The sequence below is a fragment of the Amblyomma maculatum genome, chromosome 4, assembly GCF_055883805.1.
Source record: "Amblyomma maculatum isolate TAMU_Amacu chromosome 4, ASM5588380v1, whole genome shotgun sequence".
NCBI lineage: Eukaryota > Metazoa > Arthropoda > Arachnida > Ixodida > Ixodidae > Amblyomma > Amblyomma maculatum.
The window spans coordinates 37,887,504-37,914,700 of NC_139347.1; the positions used below are offsets into that span (position 1 = coordinate 37,887,504).

The 27,197-nt window shown below is 42.8% G+C and overlaps 1 protein-coding gene across 2 annotated transcripts; it reads left to right on the plus strand.

Annotated features, from left to right (window-relative positions):
- Window positions 1-293: 293 nt before the first annotated feature.
- On the plus strand, window positions 294-27,086 carry LOC146190746 (lysosome membrane protein 2-like). 2 transcript variants are annotated; one of them, XM_084601130.1, is made up of 15 exons: window positions 294-464; window positions 901-977; window positions 3,806-3,897; window positions 4,801-4,961; window positions 7,942-8,083; window positions 8,892-9,101; window positions 10,996-11,087; window positions 11,390-11,436; window positions 13,863-13,932; window positions 20,475-20,647; window positions 23,850-23,968; window positions 25,149-25,222; window positions 25,543-25,594; window positions 25,842-26,012; window positions 26,284-27,086. In XM_084601130.1, exons 2-15 carry the CDS (start codon window positions 956-958, stop codon window positions 26,374-26,376), a joined length of 1,518 nt encoding a protein of 505 aa, XP_084457256.1. In that variant the 5' UTR covers window positions 294-464; window positions 901-955; the 3' UTR covers window positions 26,377-27,086. The 2 variants fall into 2 exon arrangements, with proteins under 2 accessions (XP_084457256.1, XP_084457257.1); XM_084601131.1 differs by lacking the exon at window positions 294-464 and adding an exon at window positions 504-647.
- Window positions 27,087-27,197: the final 111 nt, after the last annotated feature.

Sequence of the window (27,197 nt, forward strand, 5' to 3'; positions counted from 1 at the left end):
TCAGCGGTCACATAGGCGACCACAGCGCCGTTAGTTCTTTCGACTTCCGCTGACGCTTTTTTGGCAGACCTGCAAAATACCTCTGTTGCAATCAACCTTTCATGAACATGCATCGGATGTCAACTTCTAAATATCCGATACAAATGTATGCGCCGTAACAAATTAATAATGTTAATAGCTAATGGTAACGCCAGCGGCAACGGTCACATGCCTTCCTAGGGACAACAAGGACGTAAACACATAGGTATTTTGGCGCCTAGGTACCAAAGTTGTACTTGCCCCCATCGCTGCCCTCCCACTGCTCTCCCAGCAGCTCAGCAGCAGCGCTTGCGGTGTGAGGCGCGATCGGGAGCGATAAGTCGCGGACGGAACGCAGAGGCTGGCGGTGCTGTGCGCGAGTGCATGGAGAGTGCCAGTGCGTGGATGCGTGTATGACGGTCAGGCGGCTCACGACAGTGAAAGCGGTAAGCAGCTGCAGCGCTGGCACGCGCTTTAGAAGCGAGTCGGCAAGTGCAGCCAGGTGCAACGCTTGGTGTGGCGGTAGTAACGGGAGGGTGGAGTGGCCCTAAGGTTGGGGAGCAATTGTTGTATTCTGGCTGGCGGATGCATTGACAGAAACGATTCGTCGTCTGCTACTGCACCGCACTGTGAGTGCCATTCGTGTATGTACATTTGAACGCTAGAAGTTGGAATAAGATTGAAAAGCAGTTCGAATATAAACCGCTGCTTGGGGTCGGTGAAGTCGCTATTGCCTTCGACTCGTGAAGGACATGATAACTACGATAGCACCGACCGGTTGCCGCCTTGATTTTGCACTTACCGTGAAATCGAGGCCATACGTTTTGCTAGGTGTCTTGTGGAGACCGTGCGGAAACGTCGGCTTGTTGCTGTGTTTTTCAGGCTTTCGGAAGACTAGCCAACTGGGACGTCATGTGGGTGTGACGGCTTGAAAGAAATGGCTTTGAGTCGTGTTCTGGGTGAGTTACTTTCATGTTATACACACGTGTACTACATGCTCTTTCACTTTAGCATTTGTCTGAAGGAAAAAAGCGCTTTTAAAAGTTGCACATGTGTGCGCTCATAGCACCATGCACCGTTTGGAACTTTGCACACGTGCGTGTTGACAGCGCGCAGGCGCGCACGCGTGCACTTCATTATATAAATTTAGCGCCAGGCATTCAGTGCAGTAAGCGCGGTCTTTTTTTTCTTCTTTTTTTTTTTTTGTGGTAAGAGAGAGAATATAGTTCGTGTATAGGTCCGTTGCTGACAGACAGAATATTGTGTACAGCAGTTCAGCGAAAACAAAGTTTTAAAAACACATACTTATTGCCAATGTCGGCTGATAGCATTGTTCGAGTTAGCGCTCATAAGCCCTGTCGGTTACCAGCAATTTAACCTGATCTGCTAGCATATCTCGCTATTGACCAAGTGTCACTTAATGGTAGTTTCGTTTTGTTGGAAATGCATTCTTCGATAGTTCAACATATGGCTGGCGTCATTATGAGAAAATCCAAACAAGGAAGTGGCCGTATATGTAAAGGATGCTTTTTGGACGTCATCCAGAGATCGGTATATTTTTTTTTTATTTGCTTGACCTTGTGCGTTACGCATTAGGTTTCAGACTGCCATTTCTTTGTCTTGTTGTTCAGGCACTTGGGACATTCACGTGTTTATTGGAGTTTCCTTTTCATTATGTTTGTGGGGTCATAATCCCATCCTTTCCATTTACGAATATTCTACTCCCGTAACATGCACTTAACTGCTTTATTTATTAATTTTTTTGCTACTAATTTGGTGACAGCTTTGCAGTTCTACTGCTTTCCTCCTTTGCTCTCACAACTTGCAGTTTAATGGATTGGTCTAATGTTTTAGAGGAATTCCACAAGATTAATTATATTTGTAATGAGGGAGCAATTATTCATTACATCCACCCAAGCGCAGCCATAAAGCTGCAAAGGAAAATGTACAGCCTTCTCAGAAGCTTCGTAGTAAAAAAAAAGTGTCCTCTTTTCCGGGGACCGCCTGTATGGGACAGTGGCTCTACCAGAACAGCCAGCAGAACAGATGGTAGGGCGAGCGCAAATTTAGCACCAACTCGAAATGGGGGCGGTGTTGGTCGAAAGTTTTAGGAGAATCCCACAAGGTGGAGTATATCTGTAATAACGGAGTAATCACTGTTTTTCATTTGGCCACTGTGTTGTGGCATGTGTTGGTCGAAGCGTTATTGCTTAATCCATTAATCCTGTGGTGGGCTGAAGTCTGTAACTACTTCATTCACTTCAGTGATATAATGTTATGTGATGTAAGGGTCCTTCATTGTTGCAGGTTGAGTGAAAGGGGCAACACGCATAGGTGGGCCTGTCTGTTGACGTTATCTGGCCTCATTGTTCAATGTCAGGAGGCAGTTGCGTGCAGGCTGGGCCTCTTTCTGGGTGCATTTACATTTTCAGCGTAGTCGGAGCCTCTGTGGTCTGCATGGGCAACAGTGCGGAAACCTGTTCTCCTTTTCGAGGATTGAGTTTCTTCGTTGCATTTCTGCTTGGTTGCACAACCACCAAGTCGTTCTAGTTTTGTTATGTTTTCATGTCCGGTGGGACTCCTCCTCAGCTGGCTGTAGTTGGGGCATGTTGGCTGGATTGGCTACTTAGAAAATACTATAAAATGGTGATTAACATATGTTCATGGTGGTCTTGGGCTGTTTTCATGGCATCCACAAGATATCCTGTGTGTGTGTGTGTGTGTGTGTGTGTGTGTGTGTGTGTGTGTGTGTGTGTGTGTGTGTGTGTGTGTGTGTGTGTGTGTGTGTGTGTGTGTGTGTGTGTGTGTGTGTGTGCGCGCGTGCGTGTGTGTGTGTGATTCAGCAGAAAAATGTAGTATTGTTCAGGTTACAACCTAGCTATATCACAAATTTCACGTAGTACCTTAAGGTCTATAGACGCCTCATTTTTGGGTTCTTGTTTTATCATTTGTAATGATGCCTAGGACATTACTGTACACGGATCACCACGTCACATTTGCCTACGACTGCTGAATAATTTATAATCTAATTTCTTTTCTCACCTGTTTTAGTTTCAACAGCCGAGCGATGGCTGTGACATCACAGTCAAGTCTAGGTCACGCGAAGGATGAAAATACAGCGATATAATCATTGCTGTGTCATTTGAATTCACTGCAATGATAAAGCCAGACTGCCTCAAGAACATGAGTCATTACAAGTGAAGAATAAGCGATTATATCACTGTTGTTTTTTTATGCCACGCATCAAGACATGAATCTGACGTCACAGCTATCTCTCGGATAACGAAACCGAAACTGGTGAGAAAAGAAAATTCAATGATTAATTATTTAGTGGTCTTAAGCGAAAAATGCGTGTGGATTGATATACAGTAATGACTTGCGCATCATTAACAAGAAGAAAAATTCCACCAAAATTTGGTGTCTTTAGTCCTTTAAACCTGTGCGCGTGCCCAGTATAGACCTTTGCAACGAGGGCCCCCTAGGCGTCGCCATATTGCTCTCTGGGCTGTTGTGTGCGCCTGACGTCAGCACGGTGGAAGCGGCATTATTCTCCAAAGTGCTGGTAATAACAAATGGTGAGTTAATGCAGTGTTGAGCTATGGTTTTGTTGCTCAGATGAGAAAGCTGTGATAGTTGCAAATTACATGTTGATGTAAATTCATTGGTTTTCTTGATGAAAGTCTCAATTACCCTTGGTTTTATAGGCACGCAAATAGAAGGCTTTTTCTGTCAGTCTGCACTGTTGCCAATGTGCTATCCAGTGTAATTATTTCCTTTTCTGTTGCAGTGGTGGTTGGTGTTGTTGGGTTTTTCTTGGCTATTCTTGGTGGTGCTGGTGTCATCTTCCTGCCTAGGATATTCAAAAGCCTTCTAGACAAGGTGATGAAAGCGACTCTATCAGGTTCACCCATTGGGGCTCTTTCTCACACAAACAGTACTTGTGATACACTGAAGAGAATCTTTCTTTAAAGATGCTATGCTATGCGATGTGTGTGCGTGTGTGTGTTTCGTGCACAAGAACAGTAAGCAGCATCAGCACAGAAGTTTGCTTTTATCATGCTGCCTTTGAACAGTATCTTTTCCTGTTGTGCCATAAGCTGAAAAATATGGACACTATGTTCTGGACTGGTGTTTTTTTCCTGCTTAGTATAGCTAGAAATAAGCCTTACAGTATATCACACAAATAAAACAAAGCAAAACTGAAACTTAAAGAAAAATGCATTCCCGTTTTTGAGCAAGCCACTTCTTTGTTTTCATCATGGGCTGATGTAGAATTATACCTGTCACACTAACACTTTCAATCCTATTGAACTCTATCTGCATTGAGGTCATTAAGGATTGAAGCAGCCTGTGCTACACGAGCGTTTTGAATTACTATTTGGAAGTTTCCTTTATGTGCGTGTCGACGCCCACTTACAAATGGGCTCGAAACTCGAGCCCTTCAGGAAGCAGCTTTGAGCCAAGCAGGCTTGGGTTTGATTGCACTTGAAAGGTGCTGTGTGAGAACCTAGATCTGCATTGAGTTGAATGCAGATTGAGTTCAGTGAGGATCGAAAGGGTTCATGTGACAGAGGTACAATAGTCTGCAATTATTGCAGTAGCTGTGAGCTCAATAGTTCACTTTCATTCACACCAGTCTTTGTATGGCATATGAATAGGCATCGTGTTCAAGCATATAATTTGCTGCTTCATTTATACATCTTTTGCGTGTTTTGTAGTGCCAGTAGCTGGAAAGCCAAGCTATATACTTAATGTTTCTTGGCCTTGCTTCCCACTTTCTAGAAACTCCCCCTGGTGAACAACTCAGACGTGTTCAATCTTTGGCAGAACATTCCTCTTCCTATATACAGAAAATTTTTTTTCTTTAATTTGACCAACCCAACTGACTTCGTCATCCATAAAGAGAAGCCAAAGCTTGAGGAGGTCGGGCCTTATTCCTACAGGTAAACCCTATTCTATGTATTTCCTATATTCTGCACTTGTTGTCAGTGAAATTGTATGCCAGATGTTTGGGAAGCCAGCCACTAATTTTTAAATACTTTTTGAAGTAGAAAGGTTGCTTATTTGGCGAGGTAATACCAGTGTTGGCAGAGAGCAGGATAATCACATTAACTAGTTACATGGTTAGCTAAATTCTTAGTTGGCTTTTGGATTTGGATAGTGCCATTTATCGGCAGCGCTGCAGGCAGTGCTTAGAGTGCGGGTTTTTTTGACAGCGATGTCTTATGGCACGAGATAGCCAAAAATTTCTTAAGCTACAGGGCCAAGGATAAGTGTTTCGAAATTCTAAAATCTGATGGGGCTAATTATTATGGCCTGCTAAAGTCTAATTGAAACTAGATGCCTAGTTGTAATAGTTAAAAGGCCAATTTATCGAAATTAGTAAACCAGCCTACTATTCCAACATTATTTTTCGTAGTCTGCCAGCACTGGTACAGTGTGCCACAGAAGCAAGCTTGATATTTCAAAGCCTACTTAAAAAAAAAAAATCGGAGTGGCTGACTTCTTTGGAACACCTGGTATGTATATATATTCAACTTTATGTATGCAGTGCATTACACTTATTGTTAACAATTTAAGCAGTCATTTTGGAAAATATTTAATCTACTGTGTGCACCCAGCTCTAACAAGTGACACTGAATGTCATGAAAGGAATTTGTCGGCTGCCGCAGCCCTTGTTTGAGTCATATTGAAGTTTTTCACGTGGAGGTAACCATAGATTCATGAAGCAAATATCCATGCACATGTTTTTTTTTAAGCGTTTGAATTGCAGCTTTCTTACGTGATACTGATGCTCCCATTTTGACCTTGTCACTAGGAATACCGTTTGTTATTAGTGCAGGCGTAACATTTTGAGGCATAGCATGACCTGTAGGGAGCAAATGGTATAGTATGCATACTTGGCAATGTCATTAAGCTTAACGTGATTATAATCTTCAATTGGGAATTGAACGTGACTCAAATCATAATCTTTCGTGGACCTGCCTTGTTAACATATTTATATGCATTTTGTCCATCTCGCCACCAATATATATATATATATAGCTTAATGATGCTGAACAGACAGATTTCCCTGACATAGCTTTGGCACATTATGCCTGAGCATGTTGTTTACAGTGAATTTCTTCTGACAGTGCTGTTCATAGCCAGTGCTTGATCAGTGCTCTTTCATATTTGATGTTTTTACGAGGGCAGTCATCTTGTAACTGATATTGCAAGGGCATGATGCTACATATAAAGTATTTTGACATTGGGGTAAAACTGTGGTTGCCTGTTGAGGCCCAGGAGGGGAATCTGAACAGTAGGAGCTATATTTCCTTCAGGCCCTTTATGCACATTTGTGCACATAACCAGAGCACTGTAATATCCTCTTTAATTTAACACAGTCTCCCAGAGACCTTTAGAGTATCCAAATTAAAAATTCTGGGAGCAGTGCAGAACCTGTACGAAAGGCTGAGCGATGCTGCTGCACACGGCACATCGCACGCCCCTTGTCGAACACAACCAGCGTTCCGTTGAACATATCGAAGTTCACCGGCATTTTTTAATTGGTTCACATGAAAGGAAAGGCGCAGTATCTGTCACTCACGGAATCTCGTTGACACATCTCGCGGACAACACAGCAACGCTCAGGCTTATGCATTTCTCCAGTGCAGATTCTGCAGTGCTCTCGGAATTTTTTCTCTATACTCATTGCACACTTTTGATCACTGTCATGCATTTATTTGGCTCGTTAAGTCAGAAACACATCCACTTCTGGTTGGCGTAGCATCACATCCCTTGGACGTTGACATTAGTCGAATGGTTATTTCGATGTCTGATTGATTTTACTTTTACATTTTGGCTCTAATTAAATAATCTTCCTCTTGACTTTTTTTTTCTGCAGCATCCTCACATCATCCTTTATCGATCACAACCATATGTTTGATCCTAACTCTTCCGAGAATGACACAACGGCTGCAGACACGTTCTGTACACACAATCTTGCTTATATAGTAATGCTTTCACATTAATAAATAGATCCTTGTGCAGGGTGCAATTTGAAGAAAGTGAACACTGTAAGGAAAGGGTTTAAATGTGCAAAATTTTGTTTGGAGTCATTTCAAGCTAGTCATGAAAAATGAATGCAGAAAATTGTCTTCAACATCATTTCTCTGTTTTGGATTACCTCTGGCTCCGTTCTTTCCACTTTTCCTTTTTTGTTTTGCAAGGATGAGTGATTTAACATGTTTAAAGTATGCTCCTTTGTTTATGTCATTAATTCTTTTGACAGAAATGATTCAAAAGTAGCTTAATTGAGTCCTAAAAACATGTCATACTGTGGAGATATTTCTGTAGAGGCTGGCCTGAGCATGTGCCTTTGAGGATATGAATTTATGACCAGTCTTTGCATGCTATTGATTGGAATTTAACATTTTTACCCCATGGATAATAATTTTGCTCCTGATGGAGACATGACACTTTATAGAAATGTTAGCTTATTTTTTTAAGTACTGTATTGTATAGTTTCCAGTTGCCACTGCAAGATAAATTGATATTTGAAATTTTGAAGTAGTCTTTTTCCAGGTGAATGAACTGAAACGGATATTTCAGATGTATTTCAGATGGATTTAGTGGCAATCGTGAGGATAACTAAAGGTACTTAGGTGAAAGGGCTTTGTAATATGTTAAGCAATGAAGCATGCTTGCTACTGAAGCTGGCCTCAGTGGTATTAATTGCAGTGGTAGCTGAGCATGCCTAAGCTGAAGGGCTTCATAGTATGGTAACCAATTAAGCACTTTTACTGCAATGTTGCCGCTTCTTTGTAGCACTGATATGTCAATGAAAACAAGGCAGATATTTTTCGTGTTCAAAGTACATAATATTTTATTCTTCCATTGTCTGTTGTTTAGAATATTGAAGGTTTTTTCTCTTTTTTTCAGGGTAACATGGATCAAGGAGAATATCACGTGGAACTCCAATGGTACTGTTTCCTACAGAGAAGTCAAGACTTATGTTTTTGACAGGAATGCATCTGTTGGAACTGAAAAGGACATCATTACATCCATCAATATTCCTCTTGTGGTAGGTTTCATTTGCTTCTATTCAGTCTCTGTTGTGTGGCTTGGTCTTTGACCTTTTTGCTACTGTTCGTTTCAAAACATAAGTGACTTCTCGTGTGGCTCCATAAAGTAGTGCTTGGTGAGCATGTCAGAAACCTTTACGAAGAAAAATGCTATGCTTATAGTACTTGTATAGGTTGCGCCATCATGCTTTACAGTATTTTAGTCTGCAGATTGTACCCTTCAGCAAACAGCAATTTTTCCGTAAGAAATTTGCACATAGGTTGCACGGCTGTATAAGATGCACCTGTACGTTCTAATATCTTTGTCAGTGCTTTGAAAAACGCACCTGCGGCAAGCTGTCATGCGCAGATCTTTTTCTTTAAGTGCTCACTTCATTTGGTCAGGCTATAGCGAGATTGCGATTCTGCCCATAAGATGACGTACTAAACTTCTATTTTAGAACAGTTACTGGGCATGAAAAGCACGGAAAAAGATGATTCACAGGGGCACATTATCTGTTGTCGTATATATCTGACCATTGTGTAATATGCACTGACGAAAAATTTTGAAAAAGAAAAATAGGGCTTGGGGGCGGGGGGTGGACTTATACACAGGAAAATATGGCAGTTATATTTTGTTGTTGTGACTTCTATTTGAAAGTCTTCCTGTAACATATTTACAGTACAGTAATGAGCATAAGGGAAACGTTCAGTTGTGGAATGTAGCCTGCAAACAGCAGCAGGTTCAGCATAGTTTTATTCTTCTTTGCTTAGTTATAATGGGCTTTCTTAAATGTTGCTGATTGTTGCAATTTACTCTCCTTTCAGTCAGCAGGCGCCCTTCTTAATAAAGTGAAAAACCCTTTGGAGCGGAGAATAGTTGCGTTTTTTATCAACCGGCTTCACGAGCAACTGGTTGTGCAGCATACAGTGAGCGAGCTCCTCTTCGACGGCTACCCAGACCCGCTTATCAAGGAGAGCCGTATCATTGATCCAACCATACCAGACACCAATGGAAAGTTCGGCCTGATGATCAAGGTACAGCCACTAGGTCATTCATAGCTTTCATTCAGCCAACCGTAACTGTGACCTGCCAACTCAGCTCCTGCACCTTATAAGTTCTACTACTGAACAATTGTTTCACATGCTTTATGGGGCACTGCTGTATGACAAGCTTGGAACTTGCAGAATAGACATGCATTTAACAGCTCCACAGGTGGAATCTCGCCCGAGTTAAGGGAATATTTCAAGAAATATTCCTGAAACCGATTTCAGCATTTAGCTGCTAAGCACAGATAACATATCCTTGACTTCAGTGCTTGTTACAGGCAGGCAACCTGCTTTTTTTAAGGTTTAGCCGAGGCACTTCACTGCAGCATTGCACTCATAAATTAATACTTAACCTTTGCACCCCTTGCCAAATAAGGTTGAAAGCAAACATCAAAATAGCTTAGATTGAAAATCTCATGAGGATATCAGGTTTGTGCTTGAGAAACCTTTCAGTGAACAGGGAAAAAAATAAATTCAATACTTATGGTGACGCAGCTGCATTTTTTAGCATAATCGAAGTAGTTGTAGTTGAAGCTTGTGAAATATATATTGATAAGAGCCCTGCCGGGGTGGTGCATTTGTTACGGCGCTCAACAGCTACTGTGCCCAAGGACGCGGGATCGAATCCCGGCCCTGGCAGCCGCTTTTCCATCGAGGCGAAAAGCAAGGTGCCCGTGTGCTGTGCGATGTCAGTGCACGTTAAGGAACTCCAGGTGGTCGAAATTTCCAGAGTCCTCCACTACGGCGTCTCTCATGGCCTGAGATGCTTTGGGACGTTAAACCAACCTACATATTGATAAGATTAAAACTGGATTCATTTGAATAGTTACTTTGTATGCTTCATTGTTTATTGGTATTACCTAGCTGAAAAGACATGGACTGCAGTAATAGAATATAGCAGTGTGGGCTTTCCTCCCGAGAATTGCATATTTGTAATCATTTCTTTCATTTTTTTTGGTCGTATGTCAGCCCAAGTTCTGCTTAGTTCAGTGGTGTTCAAAGAGGTCATTCTCACAATTAAATCAATCCAATCAAATTGTCAAGGCCATGAATAATGTTGGTTATTTTAACGCTAAGCATTCTTTGTGAAGAACTGAGTGGTCCTCAGACACTTCGTGCTTTGAGAGCTTTCCTGTTTTGTGCCTTGTGTGTTGTCTTGCTAAATAATTGTAATAGAATTTTTCTCTTGTGCTGTTTTGTTTTAACAGCTCTGCGATGTCAAAAAAGTTCTGTGTAGGTTTTATGAAGCATGAAAAACTGCTGCTTCTTCATTCATTATTATTCCAACTCTTGAAGCAGGCTGTCTTTAGCATTATGGCAAATTAAAATGAAGAAGCAATGAGTATATTGGTTTTTTATGCCTTGCATGACCTACATGTGACAGTGACATCTTAGTTAGTGTTCAGCTGTTGAAACCGAAACAGCATGAGAAAACGTTTGGTTATAAATTATTTAGTAGTCATTCGTGAATACTACCACACGGTAATCCATGTATGCTAACGCCTTATGCATCGTTAAGAAGACCAAAATATAGGTGTCTATGCTCCTATAAATCATGTTGATGAGTCTATTGCACAGTAGCTCTTCTCGTGTGACTTAGTGGGATGCTTCTGTGTCATTTCCTTGAGTCTAGTTTCTTGTCAAATTAGTTTCTACGCCATTTGTGGGTGCAGCATTCCATTGATTGCCTCAGTTTTCTGTTTTGAACCTTCTGAAGTATATATAATACAGATGGTTCATTATGGTCATTGCGTTCTGTTTACTCTGAATATTTTGAGGGAGAGAGCTACAAGCCGCTGCGCAGTAACCGAAATTTATATAGATTGATTACTGCCACCGTGCTGTGTAATATTTATTCTTGCTGCTTCAATTTTACTTTCAGCGTAATGGCTCCAATGATGGTCTTTTCACTGTCTACACTGGGAAAGGTGAAATGGACAAGTACAATTTAATCACTCGTTGGAATGGCCTGCAGTGAGTTTTCTTTTTCCTTTTTTATCTGAACAATGTTTTCCCTTAGTGGTGCTGTTGTGATGATTGAGTTTTAGATACTGCTGTACTTTGTACTGCACTTATTGTGTATGGTCCTCAATCGATGTGAACCGAATTTTGTTCAAATACAGCAAATAACAGGTTGTTAATAATAGCTGTTTAAGTCCGTGCCTGAAGGTGTATTTTTGTTGCATTCGGGCAGAAGCTTGCGTAGGTACATTGTTGGACGGCATTCATCACACCAATGTTTTGATCCTGCTTGTGTGCTCATCTTTGTGCCACAGAAACTTGACATGGTGGAGGGGGACTTGCGGGATGATAAACGGCTCAAGTGAGTACTACTGAGAGGCTAAGTAATGCTTCTGCATGTTTATATGCCAGCAAGGTCTTCCTGTTGCTTGAATAAAATTTAATAATGCTGTTGCTGGGTAAAAAAGAAAACCATTGAGAGATTTTTCTGTGCTTAAACTACGGGCTTTTACCATTTTTACTTAAATCTAGGCTGACCTTGATTCTAAGCAAACACTCAGACATTGAATGCGAGGGGCAGAAAAAATTTTCCTCGGGTGTTAGCTGACTGAAAATTTCAGTAAAGTAAAATTTCAGCTTCACAAAGTGGACTATAGGTTCTGCATACCATACTTTGTTCTATCGAAGTCGTGCCCAGCTAGCAGCCATGCTTTTGTTGCACAGTCTTGATGGCTGCAGTTACTAGACAAAGAGTTATCCTGGGAATTGTCACTTTCACAGTCACTGCTACATAGGCCCCAGCTCCTTGACAACCTCATGAATGAAGTCATCTGCGGTTCCGCTAATTGCATTCCTGTGAGTGAAATTTTCTACACTGCCTGGGTGAATCGCTATTCACAAGTTCAAAATCCATGGGCGGGGAAGCTGTTCTTCGCCATCCAGTTTGTCACTTTGTAGTCGACTTTTACCATCCGCACTGCATACAGACGTCTTGATTCTACTTTAAATGTTGCACGGCTTCACATGGATGCATGCTTCAAAATAACAGCAGCCAGCTGTCATCTGGCAGCTCTCCAGAGAGCTTTCCACTCAAGAAATTTTACGCGCACGTGAGACATGGTAGCTTTTTGCCTATTTCTTTTTTCCAAATTTTACTGATAGTTTGAGAAAGCAGCCTTTACTTAACTGTAGTCCTTATGCATGGCCAAAATAGAATGTGCATTATTTTGCAAGGACTATTTATAACAAGTCGATGCTGAAGACAGCTTCATCCTATTTGTTTTTAGTAATGATTCAGACTGGTTGTTTTTTTGATAGACCCACATAGAAGAGAGCACATGACATAGCAGTTTCCTTGAAAACACAGCATGTGGACAATACCTGCATTTCTTTGTAACACATTTTCGTTGCTAGGTCCCGTTGTGCAGGAAACCTGACATCGGAGTTCGAAAAATCATGAACATACCTATGGTAGTTGGCTGGTGACATGGCCTGGCACTGGTTAGTTGACGCAGGCTGTGTGACATCATGAAACCGTATGACATAGAAGTGTTGGCAGAAGTTGCCAACTCAAATGCTGGCAGCTTTGAGGTGGTAACTGAACCCTTTGGGACCTTTGGATCCCGAATCACACGCTGCTCCTAGGCCGCACAGGCATTTGTAAACCTCGCCTAAAGCAGGACTTTATATCTGTCTGGCAGTCTTTCATATAATGTGGCAGCTTATGACCTTACACTAATGAGCATGAGATAACAGAGGCACAAATTAAAGGTTTCGTGATTAAACCAGAAGCCAAGTGCATGTACGTGAACGAGTAAGAAGAGCTGCAGACAGGAGCTATCGGCATTGTTCCATCATATCTTTAACAGCAGAGCTTAAGTGTTCCCAAAATTTTTTTAAAAGCCTTGTCCTCAGCAAAAGCAGTGTCTGTCATTGGAACGTGGTAATAAATTGATATAGGCCTCATCATGGTCATGACCTCTATTTGTCCTCTCTTCATTTAAAACATTTGATGCCACCTGGGGTTTTAGGACGCTCACTTCTTTATGGCCATAGCAGCTATTAATGAAGCTGCAACACTTTATTAATAATTCAGTTACTTACACCTGATTGGTCAATTTTTTTTTGCCCTTGTTGTTTGCTGCGTGCATTTATGCATCACGGTGTGTAGCAGTGAGGTAGTGACTTCTTTACTGTCAGCTTAACGATTCTTGATTGCATATTTTCCCTCTCTCTTGAATACGAGTTATCCTTTTGTTTTGCGAATGGCTTGTTGCATTTAACTTGCTTCGAGTATTCTTCCATGGTGCATGTGCTCAAAAACAGCACACACAGAAATGTGCTGTTGCAGTCAGTGTGGAATGTCGTACACTTCTTGATATGTGCAGTGCTCCTCTGCCTTTCATGCTGGCACTTAGCTAGATCTAGACCATTAAAGCTATGTGCGTGGTGACACTAGGATGATATTTTGCTCAGTACGCAGTAGCTTGGAGGTCTTCTAGACGACTGTGTGGCAGGCTTCAACTTGTGCTATAGACAGCCATGGATTCTTATTTTAATTTTTCGCTGCGTAGCTTTTTGCTTTGCAGATGTTGCATCGCAGGGATTGCCTTTTCAAAAAGCCATTAATGGGCATACTTGTGGCCAGATAAAGCAGCATGAAGTGACAGGGAAGCTTTCGGCTAGTAGATGGTTGATTTTGGGCATTACACCTAAGCAGAGAATGATTGCAGCTTCAAGTGCAGTAAGCTGTACTGTGTACTACACTGTTCTCTATCCATTTCTCAGATGGTGAGCTCGTGCCTCCGCTTAGCCCGGGACAAGACTCCCTCTACATTTTCAACCCTGACTTCTGCAGGTATGGAGTGTTCATTTACTAGCATTCCTTCTCAGACAGCTCTAACTAATGTGTGCTTTGTAGTTGCTGCAGGCATGCCAATCTTCACACAAAGGGCTGAGCATTTGGTTTTCAGTAATTCGAGTTCTGGCACTTTGTTTTCTTTGGAATAAAAGCAGTGCTTAAAGGTATTGATTGGCCTCTTTGGTTTCATTATGGTTTAAGTCGCCTAGTTGAGCAAGTGCTTGCATCTTGTTGAAGAATTTCATATCTTTCACAGTGCTTCTACTATTGTAAACGATTCCTTAGTTCCTGAGGAAGTTGCCTAGCACTAGGTAGGTGCAGTGTTGACATATTGGATGCTTTCTTATAGTGCTCACCAATGTTTTGGATGGATTTATTTGTGTGATGGTTTTTTGACAGCTCCAGTTCAAAAGGAACCAAAAGCTCTTAATTAACATTATTTTACAAGACCAATTTTCAGGTCAAATTAAGAAGGCTCTTACTAACTCCGAACATTGATAATGTCCAGTGTAGTAGAACTTGCTTCGACAAAAGCATCAGTGTGTGTTCTTTTAGTTTCTGGCCTATATAATCAATACCACCGATTTACCATATTTATCAAATTATAAGCACTCCCTTTTTTTTTTTCTGATCACGATGCCGAAAGTGAAAAGGGTGTTTAGTTTATATCCTCCCCCTCCCCTCCCTCTCTTTCTCGCGTCAATATCTTAACAAGACGGGCCTCGAGAAATGACATTTTATTTGGCAAACAAACTTGGCAAACATCTTCGCCAAAGACGATTACAATTTGCTTGAACTTCAAGCTGTGGCAATGCCTTCAAACTCGTTCCGGCTTTCGTTACACTTGTCAAAACAGCTGACATCAAAAAGAGCAACATGGACCCACGATGCCTGCGAAGCCTTCCAAGCTGCGCTGAATGATCGCCCATTTCAGGTCCATGTGACAAATGCTGACATTGTTATCAACTCCTGTTGATAGCAGACGACGCCCATGGACTTGTCGATGGCTGTATCATGTCGTCCTAGAGCATTTCAAGAACTTACCAGCGAATTGCATCTCATTCTTTTTGAGGCTCTATAAGGCGACTGACATAATGGTCTCTGGTTTTCGCTTTATGAGTAGTGTCTCTCTAACTCAATAATGGCAGCGTTTGGGCGAGTTGGTTAGACATGTTAAACCTGGAAAGCACATAAAAAACAACGGACAACAGCAAAAGACAGACGCACGAGCGCTTAGGTTGGTTAGATATGTTAAACCTGGAAAGTGCATAAAAAAACAACGGACAAAAGCAAGAGACAGACACACGAGCGCTCGTGTGTCTGTCTCTTGCTGTTGTCCATTGTTTTTTATGCGCTTTCCAGGTTTAACAAGTCTCTCTAACCCTGGAGGTCGATGCAAAACAGTCTCTGAAAGAGCCTATATGATCTCCAAGCAGCGTTTTTGATTAGGCAGGAGGTCCGGGTTGACGTCTGTTTTAAGTGGATTAGTCTGCTTTTCTAATGACTTTGTGATTTTGGGCAGCGTGTACAGTCCTGCGCATTTTGCGAGTTCTTCAAAATATGCAGTCGTTGTGTTGCTCACCAAACATTGCAGTTCACAAACGAAATTCGTCACCAAAAGTTTGGTTTGCCTGTCCTTCAGTTCAATAAGTTTGCGAGCTACACAGACTTGCCGACCCAGGAGCAGCGACATATTGGCTTCGGCGATGCCACGAGTTCCGGGGCTGCTATCGCACTCTACATGCTGGCTCTTGACGGTATCACAACCTGATCTTCTCAGACTCTCAGCTTTAACATGTGTTGCTGGGGTTCGGCGTCAAGAGTATGGTGGGCGGCAAACGACACGATTAAATTCTTTAAGTCTATTGCAGTGCCATACTGCCGGAGAAAATCCAAGCAGAGTATCAGGTCTTTAGAGCAATCGGGGAGGACAGTGAAGAAGCCGTGGAAAGCTACACCGCGGATCTGTATTTGCGATGTACATACACCAATCGGCGTCACCACATGGCCGCCGACTGTCTGGATCTACGGCCCAGTCTAAGGTGTCTAAACCTTTCCGAGGGTCATGGATAGTTGGCTGCTCATTACTGAAAAATTAGTGTCTGTGTCCATGAGTGCATTCACATTACAGCTGTCGGTGATTACTGTAATTTCGGCGGAAACTAATTTTTCGCAGCTCTTCATTAGGCTCGTCGGGTTAAGTCTCGATCGGTTGGCACGTCGCATCAAATCGTTGGGTGGAGACTCTTGATTCTGTACAGCTGCAGCGGCTCTACCCCAAATGGACGCCATCTTTAGTTTTCCCACCATAGGGACGTATACCTCTGAACTGGCCAGAAGTCGACGGGCGGTTGGAAGAAGAGAATCTTCTTGGTGATGGGGATCTGGACTGGTGTCATTGTGCGGTCGGGGGCTACATGTCAGCGGCAAGGTAGTGCTCAATCTCCTGCATGGATTGTAGTGTGGTCGAGGTGCGTCGGAAGAAAAACCTCTGATAACCATTTGGCGGTAGGGGCAGTTGCACCGAATGTGGCCGGGCTCCCCGCAGTGGTAGCACAATGGCCGGCTGTTTCGTGTTCACCACATGTATGCTTTATGAATGGCGGGCCTGAATTCCTGCTGTTGGACGGGCACAGCTGGAACTTGGTACTGCACAGGAGCTAAAGTAGTAACGGGAGAAAAGGCTTGTGGCACTGGCGCAGGTTTTCATAGTCGCAGTAAGCCATTATGTAGTGCTCCGGCTGCGAGGTTACTGGAGGTGGCTGCACTGCTCTCTGGATTTCATTCCGGACCACGTCTGCTACTGCGGCGACGCTTGCCTGTGGAGCTTTAAAGTGGATTTTCTGGAGCTCTTCACACATAATGTTCCACATAAACTCAAAGTTCCTCAAAGTTCCTCAGCGGGCAGTGACGTAGGCATGCAGTGATGGGCGGTTGCTACAGAAGCCAGTCGGCTGCACTGCGCGCCCCTCTCTTGCAAGGAGCGCTCCATACCTGTTGCCTCTTTTGTAAATTCTGCAACAGTTCTCGGAGGGTCGCCGACAAGTCTGGCAAACAACTGCTTCTTTACATCCCCAAATTATGTGGCGCACCTCCTTGGCCTCGGGCATAGCTGGATCAGCCCGGTTGAAGAGTCGTGTCATGCCTTCAATGAACATGACAACCCTTTCATTCGTCTGTTGCGATCTTGAGTGCAGGGCAAGTTCAGTTTTCTCTTTTCTCTGGTTGGTACAAAATGTCTCCAACAAACTCTCAGCGAAAAGCTTTCCAGATGGTAAAAGAAGCTTCGTGATTCTCGTACCGCGTTTTGGCTGAACCCAGCAATGAGAAGTGGGCGTTTTGTAGCTTGCGTCATCGTCCCATTGGTCGAAGCCCGCCTCACGATCGAAACTGGCCAGCCAGTCTTCATTGTCCTCGAACCTATCACTGTGGAATGAAGGGGGTGATCGAGATGCGCGGAGGACAAACGGCGGTGTATGGCTGCTCGTGGTAGAAGTCATGGCTCTTGGAGGTGTTCTCAGACCGCTGAATTTGTGCTGTAGGCCTCGCAGGCGACGGCTTGCCTTGTGGACAGGCATTGTTTCCATGCACTTGGAACTGGCTTCAAAGGTGCCTTCATAGTTGGCATACATGGGACTATACCCTGCACGGCTCCACCAAATGTCACCGTCAAACAGCCAGAATAGCCAAAGTAGGTTTTCCTAGAAGCTAGGTTTAATGAGTGTACTGAAACGTAGGCAAGGCAGCCGGAAGCTAGAGAGGAAGACGAAGAATCACCGGGGTCACTGCTGACTTAGCCAGCATGGCTAAGTCAGGCCGCATGACGGCGCCACGAGATTGATCAGAAATGTGGCAATATGCCGACGTTGCTATCGGGGTTTCTTTCAGTTGGCTTTTGGCTTTGTGTGCCACCAGCTGTCGTGTAGTGTCGGAATGCAGCAACACAAGAAGCTGGAGGTAACGCCACGAACACCGCATTACCTCTGAACTCCAAGGGCTCCAGTTCGATGACTGAGTCAGCAAGCACGCTGGGGGCCTTGCTGCGTGCCTCACTTTTCGCCTCGCAAAAATGGGTGGGCTTAGATTCGAATGCAAGCTTGTTTTCCAAAATTTTTCTACAAAGTTAAGGTATTGCTTAGAATCGTGAAAATATGGTATGTTTGCACAGCGTTTGAATTTATGTCCAGTTCTCAGAACTTCTTATGGCCAGATATTCTTGTTCGAAAAGCTGTTCAAAAGGCCAAATCTTCAAGTCAAGGTGTTCACTTGGTTTTTTATTCCTGTGCTGGCTGTTGTCATTACATCCTAGCATTCATTTGAAATCTAAGCACTTTCTGATACAAGAATGCTGAAAATTTCACACTTCTTATGAGGTTTGTATCTTGTTGGGCAGATAATGTGTGTACAGTCGAGTCCACTTATAACAGTATTCAATTGCCACAAAATTTCCATTGTTATAACCGATAATTGTTATAAACGGTTTGCACGAAAAAAAGTATAACAACTGCAGAGAGGGGTCACGGACGGCAAGTGACATGAGAGCTCCGCCGAGACATCGTTTTGGTGGCCCCGAAAGGGGTCTTGTAAAAAATATGAGAAGGTTGCCGTGGCTGCCCCTCAGCTTGAGAAATCCCGAAGTAACGCTGGGGTGAAGAGAGAGAAAGACGAAACTTTTATTTAAAAGCAGAGGAGATTGGAGCACGCAGGCCCCTGGGGTGAAATCGCCGCATCTCGCCACGTACATACATCTCACTGGCTTGCATGAGAAAACCCCATGTCCGTTAACCTTGCTTGCCTCACGCGAAGTGTGTCGACATCCTTCTCCATGGCATCTAGATACACCACGTAGTGCAGCGGAAGGTCCCTCGCGAAAACAAAGCCCCAGAGGGACTGAATCAACTGAAGGGACTGAATCAACGTTGAGGCGGCCTGCCCTACCGCGTCATCGTCACTGTCGTCAGGCCTCTTGTCGAACGCATTTGCGCCCACTGTCAAGCAAGGACTTTTCTTTGTCGAACTTCTCAGAGGAGCGGATGATCGTCGACACCGTCGGTTGCGATAGTGCGTACTCCTTCGCGATACTGCACTTGTCGTCTCCAAATCGAGAGCCGTGCGCTTTCTTTTCACCGGCAACATTGTCCGATAATCAGTGGATGGATATGCCATCTTACGTTTCAGCGGCGATTCAAACGAGACAAAGAAACCGTGTGGCCAGGCAGCGCAGAGCTACAGGCAAAGTCCATTTGTGTTCCGAGGGGTGGAAGGGCAGCGGAAGAAAGGCGCGTGGGCTTACAATGCGAAGAAGGCCAGAAAACAGGTTCTATTGTATGGGCGCGAGGGGAGGGTGCAGCAGCTGGAATTTCTTTTTTTTTTTCTTTTCAAGGATTTCGCATTCAACTACTTTTTGGCACGAGAACTCAGGAGCGAGACTTTATTGTTATAACTGATAATGTGGCAAGGGGGCATTGTAGTAAGCGGGTTATTTTACCATAGAAAACATACAAAAGTGGACGGTACAGCAGGTTTTTATTGTTGTAACCGATATATTGTTAAAACCGGTATCGTTATAAGTGGACTCGACTGTATATATATATACTACTTGTGATGATACTTTTCTGAAAGCAGTCCTCCAGAATATGCTTTGCTAATTTTTATAGAAACCTGTTACGAACACAGCAGTCACTCAAGTCTAAAAAATTAATAGCAAAAACTCCCCTTGCATATGCACTTTGATTTAGTCTTCTCTGAGATGGTGTCACAACACTCATAGCATGAAGCAATAAATTATCAACAGATTATGATGCCAGCAGAGATAAAACAACAAAAAGGTGCTCCACCTTGCCTTTCCCGTTGTGTGGGCTGAAAAGCTTGCGGCAAGTTTGCACGGCCATGTGATTCCGGATTATACGGCACACACTCTAGAGATTATCCATTGTAACTTACACCTTCACTACTTAACGGTTATCCTAGGGAGTGGCCACCAGTGCAAACGAAGCCAGGCAGACAGTGCACAATTTGAATTAACTATTATTTTGATGTGTACCACTGGGAACATGCCATATTTATGTATTCCTTTAGGAATGGACTCCAGTGTGTGTGCTCCTGTCAAGGTGGCGCAGTGGTTACCACGCTTGACTACTGTTCCCAACGATGCGGGATCGAATCCCGGCCTCTGCAGCCACTCTTTGATGGAGTTGAAAAACAAGGCACCCGTGTGCTCTGCAATGTTAATGCACGTTCAAGAACCCCAGGTGGTCAAAATTTCCGGAGTCCCTTATAGCCTGAGTCGCTTTAGGACGTTAAACCCCACAAACTACAGTGTGTGTGCTACCCGCCGCTCGTCCAAAGCTACCTTACACCCTACAAAGAGGTCAGCCAAATTTCAGATCGTTTTTCTCTAGGAAGGTTGACTCCATGCGATAGTGCTAAACATAATCAATATGCCAATAACCTAACCTTCTTGTCATGGCACACCATTAAAAGAAATAGTGCAGCACATTTTAAGTTTCTTGATCTGCAGCCGTCTTCCCTGCTTCCAGGTCATTCAAGATGGTCTCTGATGGATATGTCGCAAAAATGGGGATAAATCTAGAACGATTTGTGGCTCCTAGGTCCACATTCCAAAATGGTGATAATTATTCAGCCAACGCCTGTTTCGATACCAAGTTTCAGCTTCGCTCTGGAGTGATGGATTTAGGCCCCTGCCAACATGGTATGAAACTCTCACTACTTGAACACTAACTCTGACAGTAGTAAACTCTTGTTTAGACTATTTCTCAGATGAGATAAACAGTGTGAGACAATTTGTCTGCTTTCTATAGGATACAGTGTAAAACAATCTGTTTGAGATAAACTGTTTCTCATGTGCGACTAACTTTCGCAGCTGTCGTGAGCCACGCTAACACTGCAGTGGCAGTTGCGGGGCTTCTGCTCGGCTTTGTCGAAGGAAGAAAAATTACCACACTTTACACAAAGCGCACTTCAGGGTAGCTTGCACACACATTTGCATGAAAGTGCTAGGAAGGTGGATTGCGAGAGTGAGCCTTTTTGTAGGGAAGCTTTCTTGTTGGTGCGTGAAGAGGCAGGGCCTCTTCGTGTCTGTCTCAGAGATTTAAAATGCCTATATTCAATATCACATCCTTTCTGTTCACTGTTTGACTGTATTGGTGATAGTAGCAGAGCCTATACAGCCCATTTTTCATGCCATGTTCCGCAATAATATGTTCTTTGGAATACTATTCTAAACTATGAATTCACTTGTAGCCTTGCTCTGGACCCTTGCTCAGATGATATCTGTGGTGTCTCTTGTTTCTGAGTGGCTTGAGCGTGGTGTCTGCAGTGAATTTCAAACAGTTTGCATCCTCACCTACACTTCAGCATGTCAGCTGTGATGGTGCAGAAAACATCTACTTGTTATTTGTCTCCTTGTGTCCTTATTCTAACTACAAAAATGTTCTTTAATTGCTCTCCTGCTGAAGCAGATAAGGGTTAGTTGCTGCTTTCAGTCTTCAAAGATGTGATCACATAGGTTATTATTCCATTTTCATGCGTGGCATGTACAACAGAAATAAGGAGATGGATCACCTACAGAAGTTCTCGGATGGAATTAAGGCTGTGATCAGGTTGAGTTAAATTTAGCAAAAAGTCAATTTTTGTTTGCATAGTCTTGCATTAATCACCAGCATGGCCAGTGTCGTAGCAAACAATTTAGAAAGGAAAATTAGGTTCTCGTTGAATCGTTGCTAGTGGTTGCATTTGGTTTTGTATGAAGCAGGAAAAAAAAACTGATAAATACTTTCAGCTGTTTTCACCACTGAAATGGCCTGTATCAAAGAAAAAATTGAAATGAACTGGGGTTCAGGGGAAGCTTCAGTGTGCCAGCGAGCCTTTCTACAAGAGGGCTCATCTTAATTGAGGCAGAGCATCAAGGTTTTTGAAGATTTTAAGTTCATAATTGCATCATTCTCTCCCCCCTCTGAGCTCTTTTTCTTCAGTACAGTTTTTCAATTATAAATTAAAAACTAGGAAACCAGAACTGAAAGTAGGTTTTGACCAACCTGTGACGTCACGAGTACGACCAAAACAGCTTGTCATATGCATGTTGATTAGCTAAATTGACTACTGTAAGTGACAGCTGGGGCCACTGTGTCTGCAGGGACTAAAAGTGAACTCAAAATTTTATCCTGCAGCAAATGCAGTGTGAATGTACATGGCCTTACAGTGATGTTACACATACAAGGTTTTCCGTAGAAACCTCCCATTAAAGCCTTGAATTAAAAAAAATTTTAATTAATTTGCATTGCAACAAAACAGTACAGCGCTAGGAAATCGGTACAAATGATCAGAAAACTTTGAGCATACTTTCGAGAAAGCTTCAGTAAAATACGAAGAGATCAAAAGACACTGAAATTTCCCTTTAAAGGCGCAAGGTAGGCTCAATGTACAGTGTTCTGCAACGTTATCGGAACCGTTTCGAAAACCTCTCCCGCCTCAACCAGAAGCACATTTGCAGTGAAACCATGCAGAAAGCTTGCGTAATGTTGACCATTTTGTTGCGTAGTAAGCCTTTCAGTGGTGCTTGCCTGGTCTGGCCCACGCATAATGCGAAACCAGAATGGTCCGTGACAAGATTGCACTAGCGAAAGCTGCGAACACCAATTTTCTGACTAAGGCCAGTGGTGCCGTGATCTAGCGTCATTGTGAAAACATACCACGCTTGCCTGGACACTTCAGTCGTTTCGCTTTCCTCCAGCGATGCCAGCTGGCGCCACAACTGCATTTGGCTGGAAACTGTGTTGGTGTCTTTTGCTGCCGCAGTCTCTTTGCTGATGGTTACAGTTACATGCACGCCCCAGTGCTAAAAACATATATATATATATATGTATATATATATATATATATATATATATATATATATATATATATATATATATATTTTGCATGAAATCTTGTTGAAACAGCGCAACAGTAAACAGCTTGTTTCAGGCAAATTGCATAGTCAAGGGCTAAACTTGCCTAAAAGCAAAATGCTCGGAAGCTTTCATTTTTTTTTTTTTTTTTATTGCCAGGTGCACTGTAATGTTTCTGCTTAACCTGGAGAGAATCAGTGCACCTATTCTGTTATTTCTTGCTCAGCACAGCACAGCAAGGCTACGCATTGCACACGTTATGAAATTGGGGTTTGATAAGTCATTACCCAGATTTGGAAATGAAATTTTTAGGTTATAAAAATGTCCCATGCACATGAGGTATTGAACATTTTTAAAGAAAAAGCAGAAATCCAATATCATCAAAAACAAATTTGAATTTCTTTAAAATTTCTTAACTCACCCTGTGTCCTTAACTTGATGGCAGCAGGGCTTCGAAACTCAGTTTTATTAAATGGAGTGGGTGTGAGCAAACTAGTCCTTGTCGTTTTGTAGGGAATAGAAAGATGATGAATCATTCAGTTTGTAACATTTTACTAATAAATTTTATTGAGTGATTAAAAGTTACTAGTTGAGAGTAATCATGTTACTTGTGGCTGAAGGCATCACCTAGAAGGCAGAAATAGTTTTTTGAATGCTCATTTCTTTTAATTTTTTTTTTTACTACACAGTGGAAACAGTTGCAAACAGAACATTGAGACGGTACTGATTGTTCCTAAGTTTCTAGTTTCCCAACGTAAAAAGGGCATAAAGAATGGCATCCATGGGCCAGCACATTAGCATGTGTCAAATTGAATTAGTAATCGGTGATTCTGGAGTTTGCACTGCTCTTATTTTCAATGTACATTTTATTTCACAATGTTAAAATTGCATGCAGTGCTTGTTTGTAAAGTAGAGCACTGCAGTCAGCGATAGATTCTTGCATTTTACATCTCCAGCCTGTTTTGTGAAGAATTGCATTTTTTTTTGTTCTTTTGCCATGTGTAGGTGCACCTGTAGCACTGTCCTTCCCACACTTTTATATGGCCGATCATTACTATCTGGAACAAGTGGAGGGACTTCAGCCAAACAGCACTCTTCATCGCTTCCAGCTTGACCTTGAACCAGTAAGTTCTGGAGCATGGGTATAGGCTAGGCTGTCTAAAGGCTGTGAAGTTTCAAGTAGTAGCAGTAGTACTGTCCTATTTTGCATATTGTGCAATATGCCCCCCGAGAAGGGCTTAACGGGGCAATGAATGCATACCTCAGACTCGCAAGGTGGACCATCGGCCCACAGGCATCACGTGATGACCAACTTCCACTTCCTTTCTCCTTGAGATTTGCACCTGGCCAGCAATTGTTTAAGCAGCACGATGAAAGACCATGGCCATGCCTAATCCTATTGTCACCTCCTGTGGAGGCGAATGTCAGAGAAGTGGCAACAATCAGCCTAACCGTGGGCGTGGCTTTCGCATGCCTGTCAGGCGTGGACCTCACAGAGCGGACAACTCGTCTACGAGCCAATGGTCAACTGTCATGTGAATCAGCCTTTTCATGGCCTACACTCTGGATTGCATATCCAAAATTTAAATCTGCACAACCTGAAAAGATGAATGTTTTATTAAGGTAAACATATCTACTTATTAAGCTGTCAAAGCAGTTGTGTAATGCTGTTTATGCACTCTGCACCATACTTAACTTGGTGTCAGCCTCTTCACTGCTGCAAGCTGTCAACGCACACTCTGTCACTCAACTCTTTGCGTGAGGGCAAATGTTGTGTCGCAGTAGGATGGTGATCAAAAAGCTTCAATATAAATGGTCCCAGACTAACGTTAACACTCACTTAGCATATAGTGCATAATTCACTTCTTTTTGTCGTCATGGGAATTAGACTGTTCTTGACACTATTCTGGTTGGCATGCATTAAGTCATCAAAGCCTGATTAGTGAGCAGTAGCATTTCTTGGAAGCTTTAGGCACTTTCTCACATTTATTCTACAGGCCATGTGACTGCCTAATGGGCTTTATATGGCCTTAATTTAAGCTTGCCTGAGACTACATTAGACTGGGCTGTGCTGTTGAAATGCACTAGGATTGCGACAGTATACCAGGGACCTTTTACTTCTGTACCCATGAGACCTTTGCTGGCAGTAGTGTCTAGCACGAAATTGTTGTGTATCCAATTAAGCTGTGAAAAAAATTCTGCTGTTGTGTGAATTATAATAGTGTTTGAAATGCTGTTAAACCTACTCAAATCCTACCTAGTGTGTTCAAGTGCTGCTTCTTTTTACTGTTTGCTTTTCTGCAGAAGCTGGGCCTCACGGTCAGTCTGAGGGCCCGTATACAGCTCAATACAGTCATCAAGCAGAACAAATTGATCACGTAAGCCATATTTTTCATTGTAGTGCTCTGAGGTTGTTTTTACTGCCTGTGTAGAGCCATGTCAATCATCATCATCAGCCTGACTATACCCACTGCAGGGCGAAGGCCTCTCCCATATTCCTCCAATTAGCCCGGTCCTGTGCTAGCTGCATCCACTTGACCCCTGCGAACTTAACCTCATCCGCCCACCTAACTTTCTGCCGCCCCCTGCTACGTTTTCCTTCCCTTGGAATCCAGTTTGGTACCCTAAGTGGCCATGTCAATACTTCTGCTATGTCCTTTGCAGCCTTTGATAGTGACCTTGACCATTTTCTTTAAAGGAATCTGGCTGATGCACTGGAGGTGGTTTATCCATTCCTGTGGGAAGAAATCGTAAGCATGTGCACTATTCTTACTATTTTGGTATTTTGTAACCATTTGACAAGAATTAGAATAATTGGTTAAGAACAAAAAGCTGCTTGACAAGAAGCTTGACGACAGTTCTTAACCAATCCTCTCTCCATTCTCTCTTTCTGTTTGTCTTGATGCTGTCAATTTATCTACATGCATTTTATTAATTCTACATCCTTTTAGTCTTACCTCTTTAGTTTTACCTCAAGCAGATATATGCTCCTTACAGCACATCGAGATGAATGATGACATGGCCAACCATTTGAAATGGACAATGGAAGACCCAATATTCTACAGCATGCTTTTTGCTTATTTGCTGCTATCCTTGGGTGGCCTTCTCTTTTTTATTGTCGGGGCTTGCATCCTTGGCAAGATCCTTGCAGGATTGTTTCATCCACAGGTAAGTTACCTAAGATGTTTGAAGTCCCGCGATGCTTCAGAAATCTCGCTCTGCTGATGTCTGCATGGAGAGTAAAAGCAGTTTTACGACGCAAGTGTACCCTTGGTATAGACACTGCAGCGAATCGGTTTTCATAAATAGTATGAGGTGCGCTTGTTCACACTGAGCGTGTTTTTAATGCTGTGCCACTGTCGTCGTCCTTTCTCTTTTCACAAAATCCTTGCTTCGCATTCATGTAACACTATTAATCACATGCTTCTATTATTTTCAGGATACGGAAAACAAGACTCTACTTGATGACGATGAAGGGGTGGAGGATGCTTCCACAAAAAGCCACCACAACAATGAAGAAGTGATCACGTGAACCTTGAGGCAATATTTATGCATTGGTTCTTGTTGGAAAAGAATGTTGTCAGGAGTTGCTAGTTCTTTACGTACAGGATTCATGCAGGTTTTACACAGTTGCCTTTTATCGCTCTTTTGGCTTCAGTGCGTCCAGGCAAAAAGGTTGCTTATTATAAAGAAAGCCTTTCATTTTTATACAGTTCCAGCTCAGCCGACTTATGTGATATAAGTGGTAACATAATTCTAGCAACAGCTGGAAAACTTTTAATATTTGCCCTTTTCAATCTAGCTGAGTTGACTAGTGTTAGATCTTGTCAGCTTGAAAGGATTTTCGGTGATGTCACTGACGGGGAGAGTCTCTCAACACATTTCATTGCATCGCGGCAGGTCCGCAAGTGCCAAGTGCACTTTTATGTAGGCCGGCATAGTTATTTACTCGTGGCATTGTGCTGCCAAGAGGAAGCTCACTGTTTTGGACAGCCTTTTTCTGCCTCTGCAGGGTAGTACATATCGCTGAGTCTTAACGACCACACTACAGCATCCGAATGTTTGGCTAGTCTGCAGAGTGTCTGCCCAACCTCAGAACTTTTTTTGCGTGGCCAGAGTCTCAAGGTACCTGTATTCGTGTGTTGATCACTGCAGAATTGTTGAGCCCATTTAGAGGAGTTTTGTTGTGATGCTGTGCTTGCATTGTTTTTTAAGATGAGTATTAAAATTTGTGTGTTTTAACATGTCTTTGTTCGAATTTGTATTTGAACAGGGAATTGTACTGAGTCTATCAAACTTCTCTAGAGCGCTTAAGCAATGTCGTTTAGAGGTAGTAAATTGAAATTTTAAGGC

Bases quoted from the DNA above. Each gene is read 5' to 3' on its own strand.
- LOC146190746 (XM_084601130.1), top strand. From the start codon at position 956: ATGGCTTTGAGTCGTGTTCTGG. The intron at 11,437-13,862 runs GTGAGTACTACT...TCCATTTCTCAG, and splicing joins CGGGATGATAAACGGCTCAA to ATGGTGAGCTCGTGCCTCCG. The intron at 20,648-23,849 runs GTATGAAACTCT...TGCCATGTGTAG, and splicing joins TTTAGGCCCCTGCCAACATG to GTGCACCTGTAGCACTGTCC.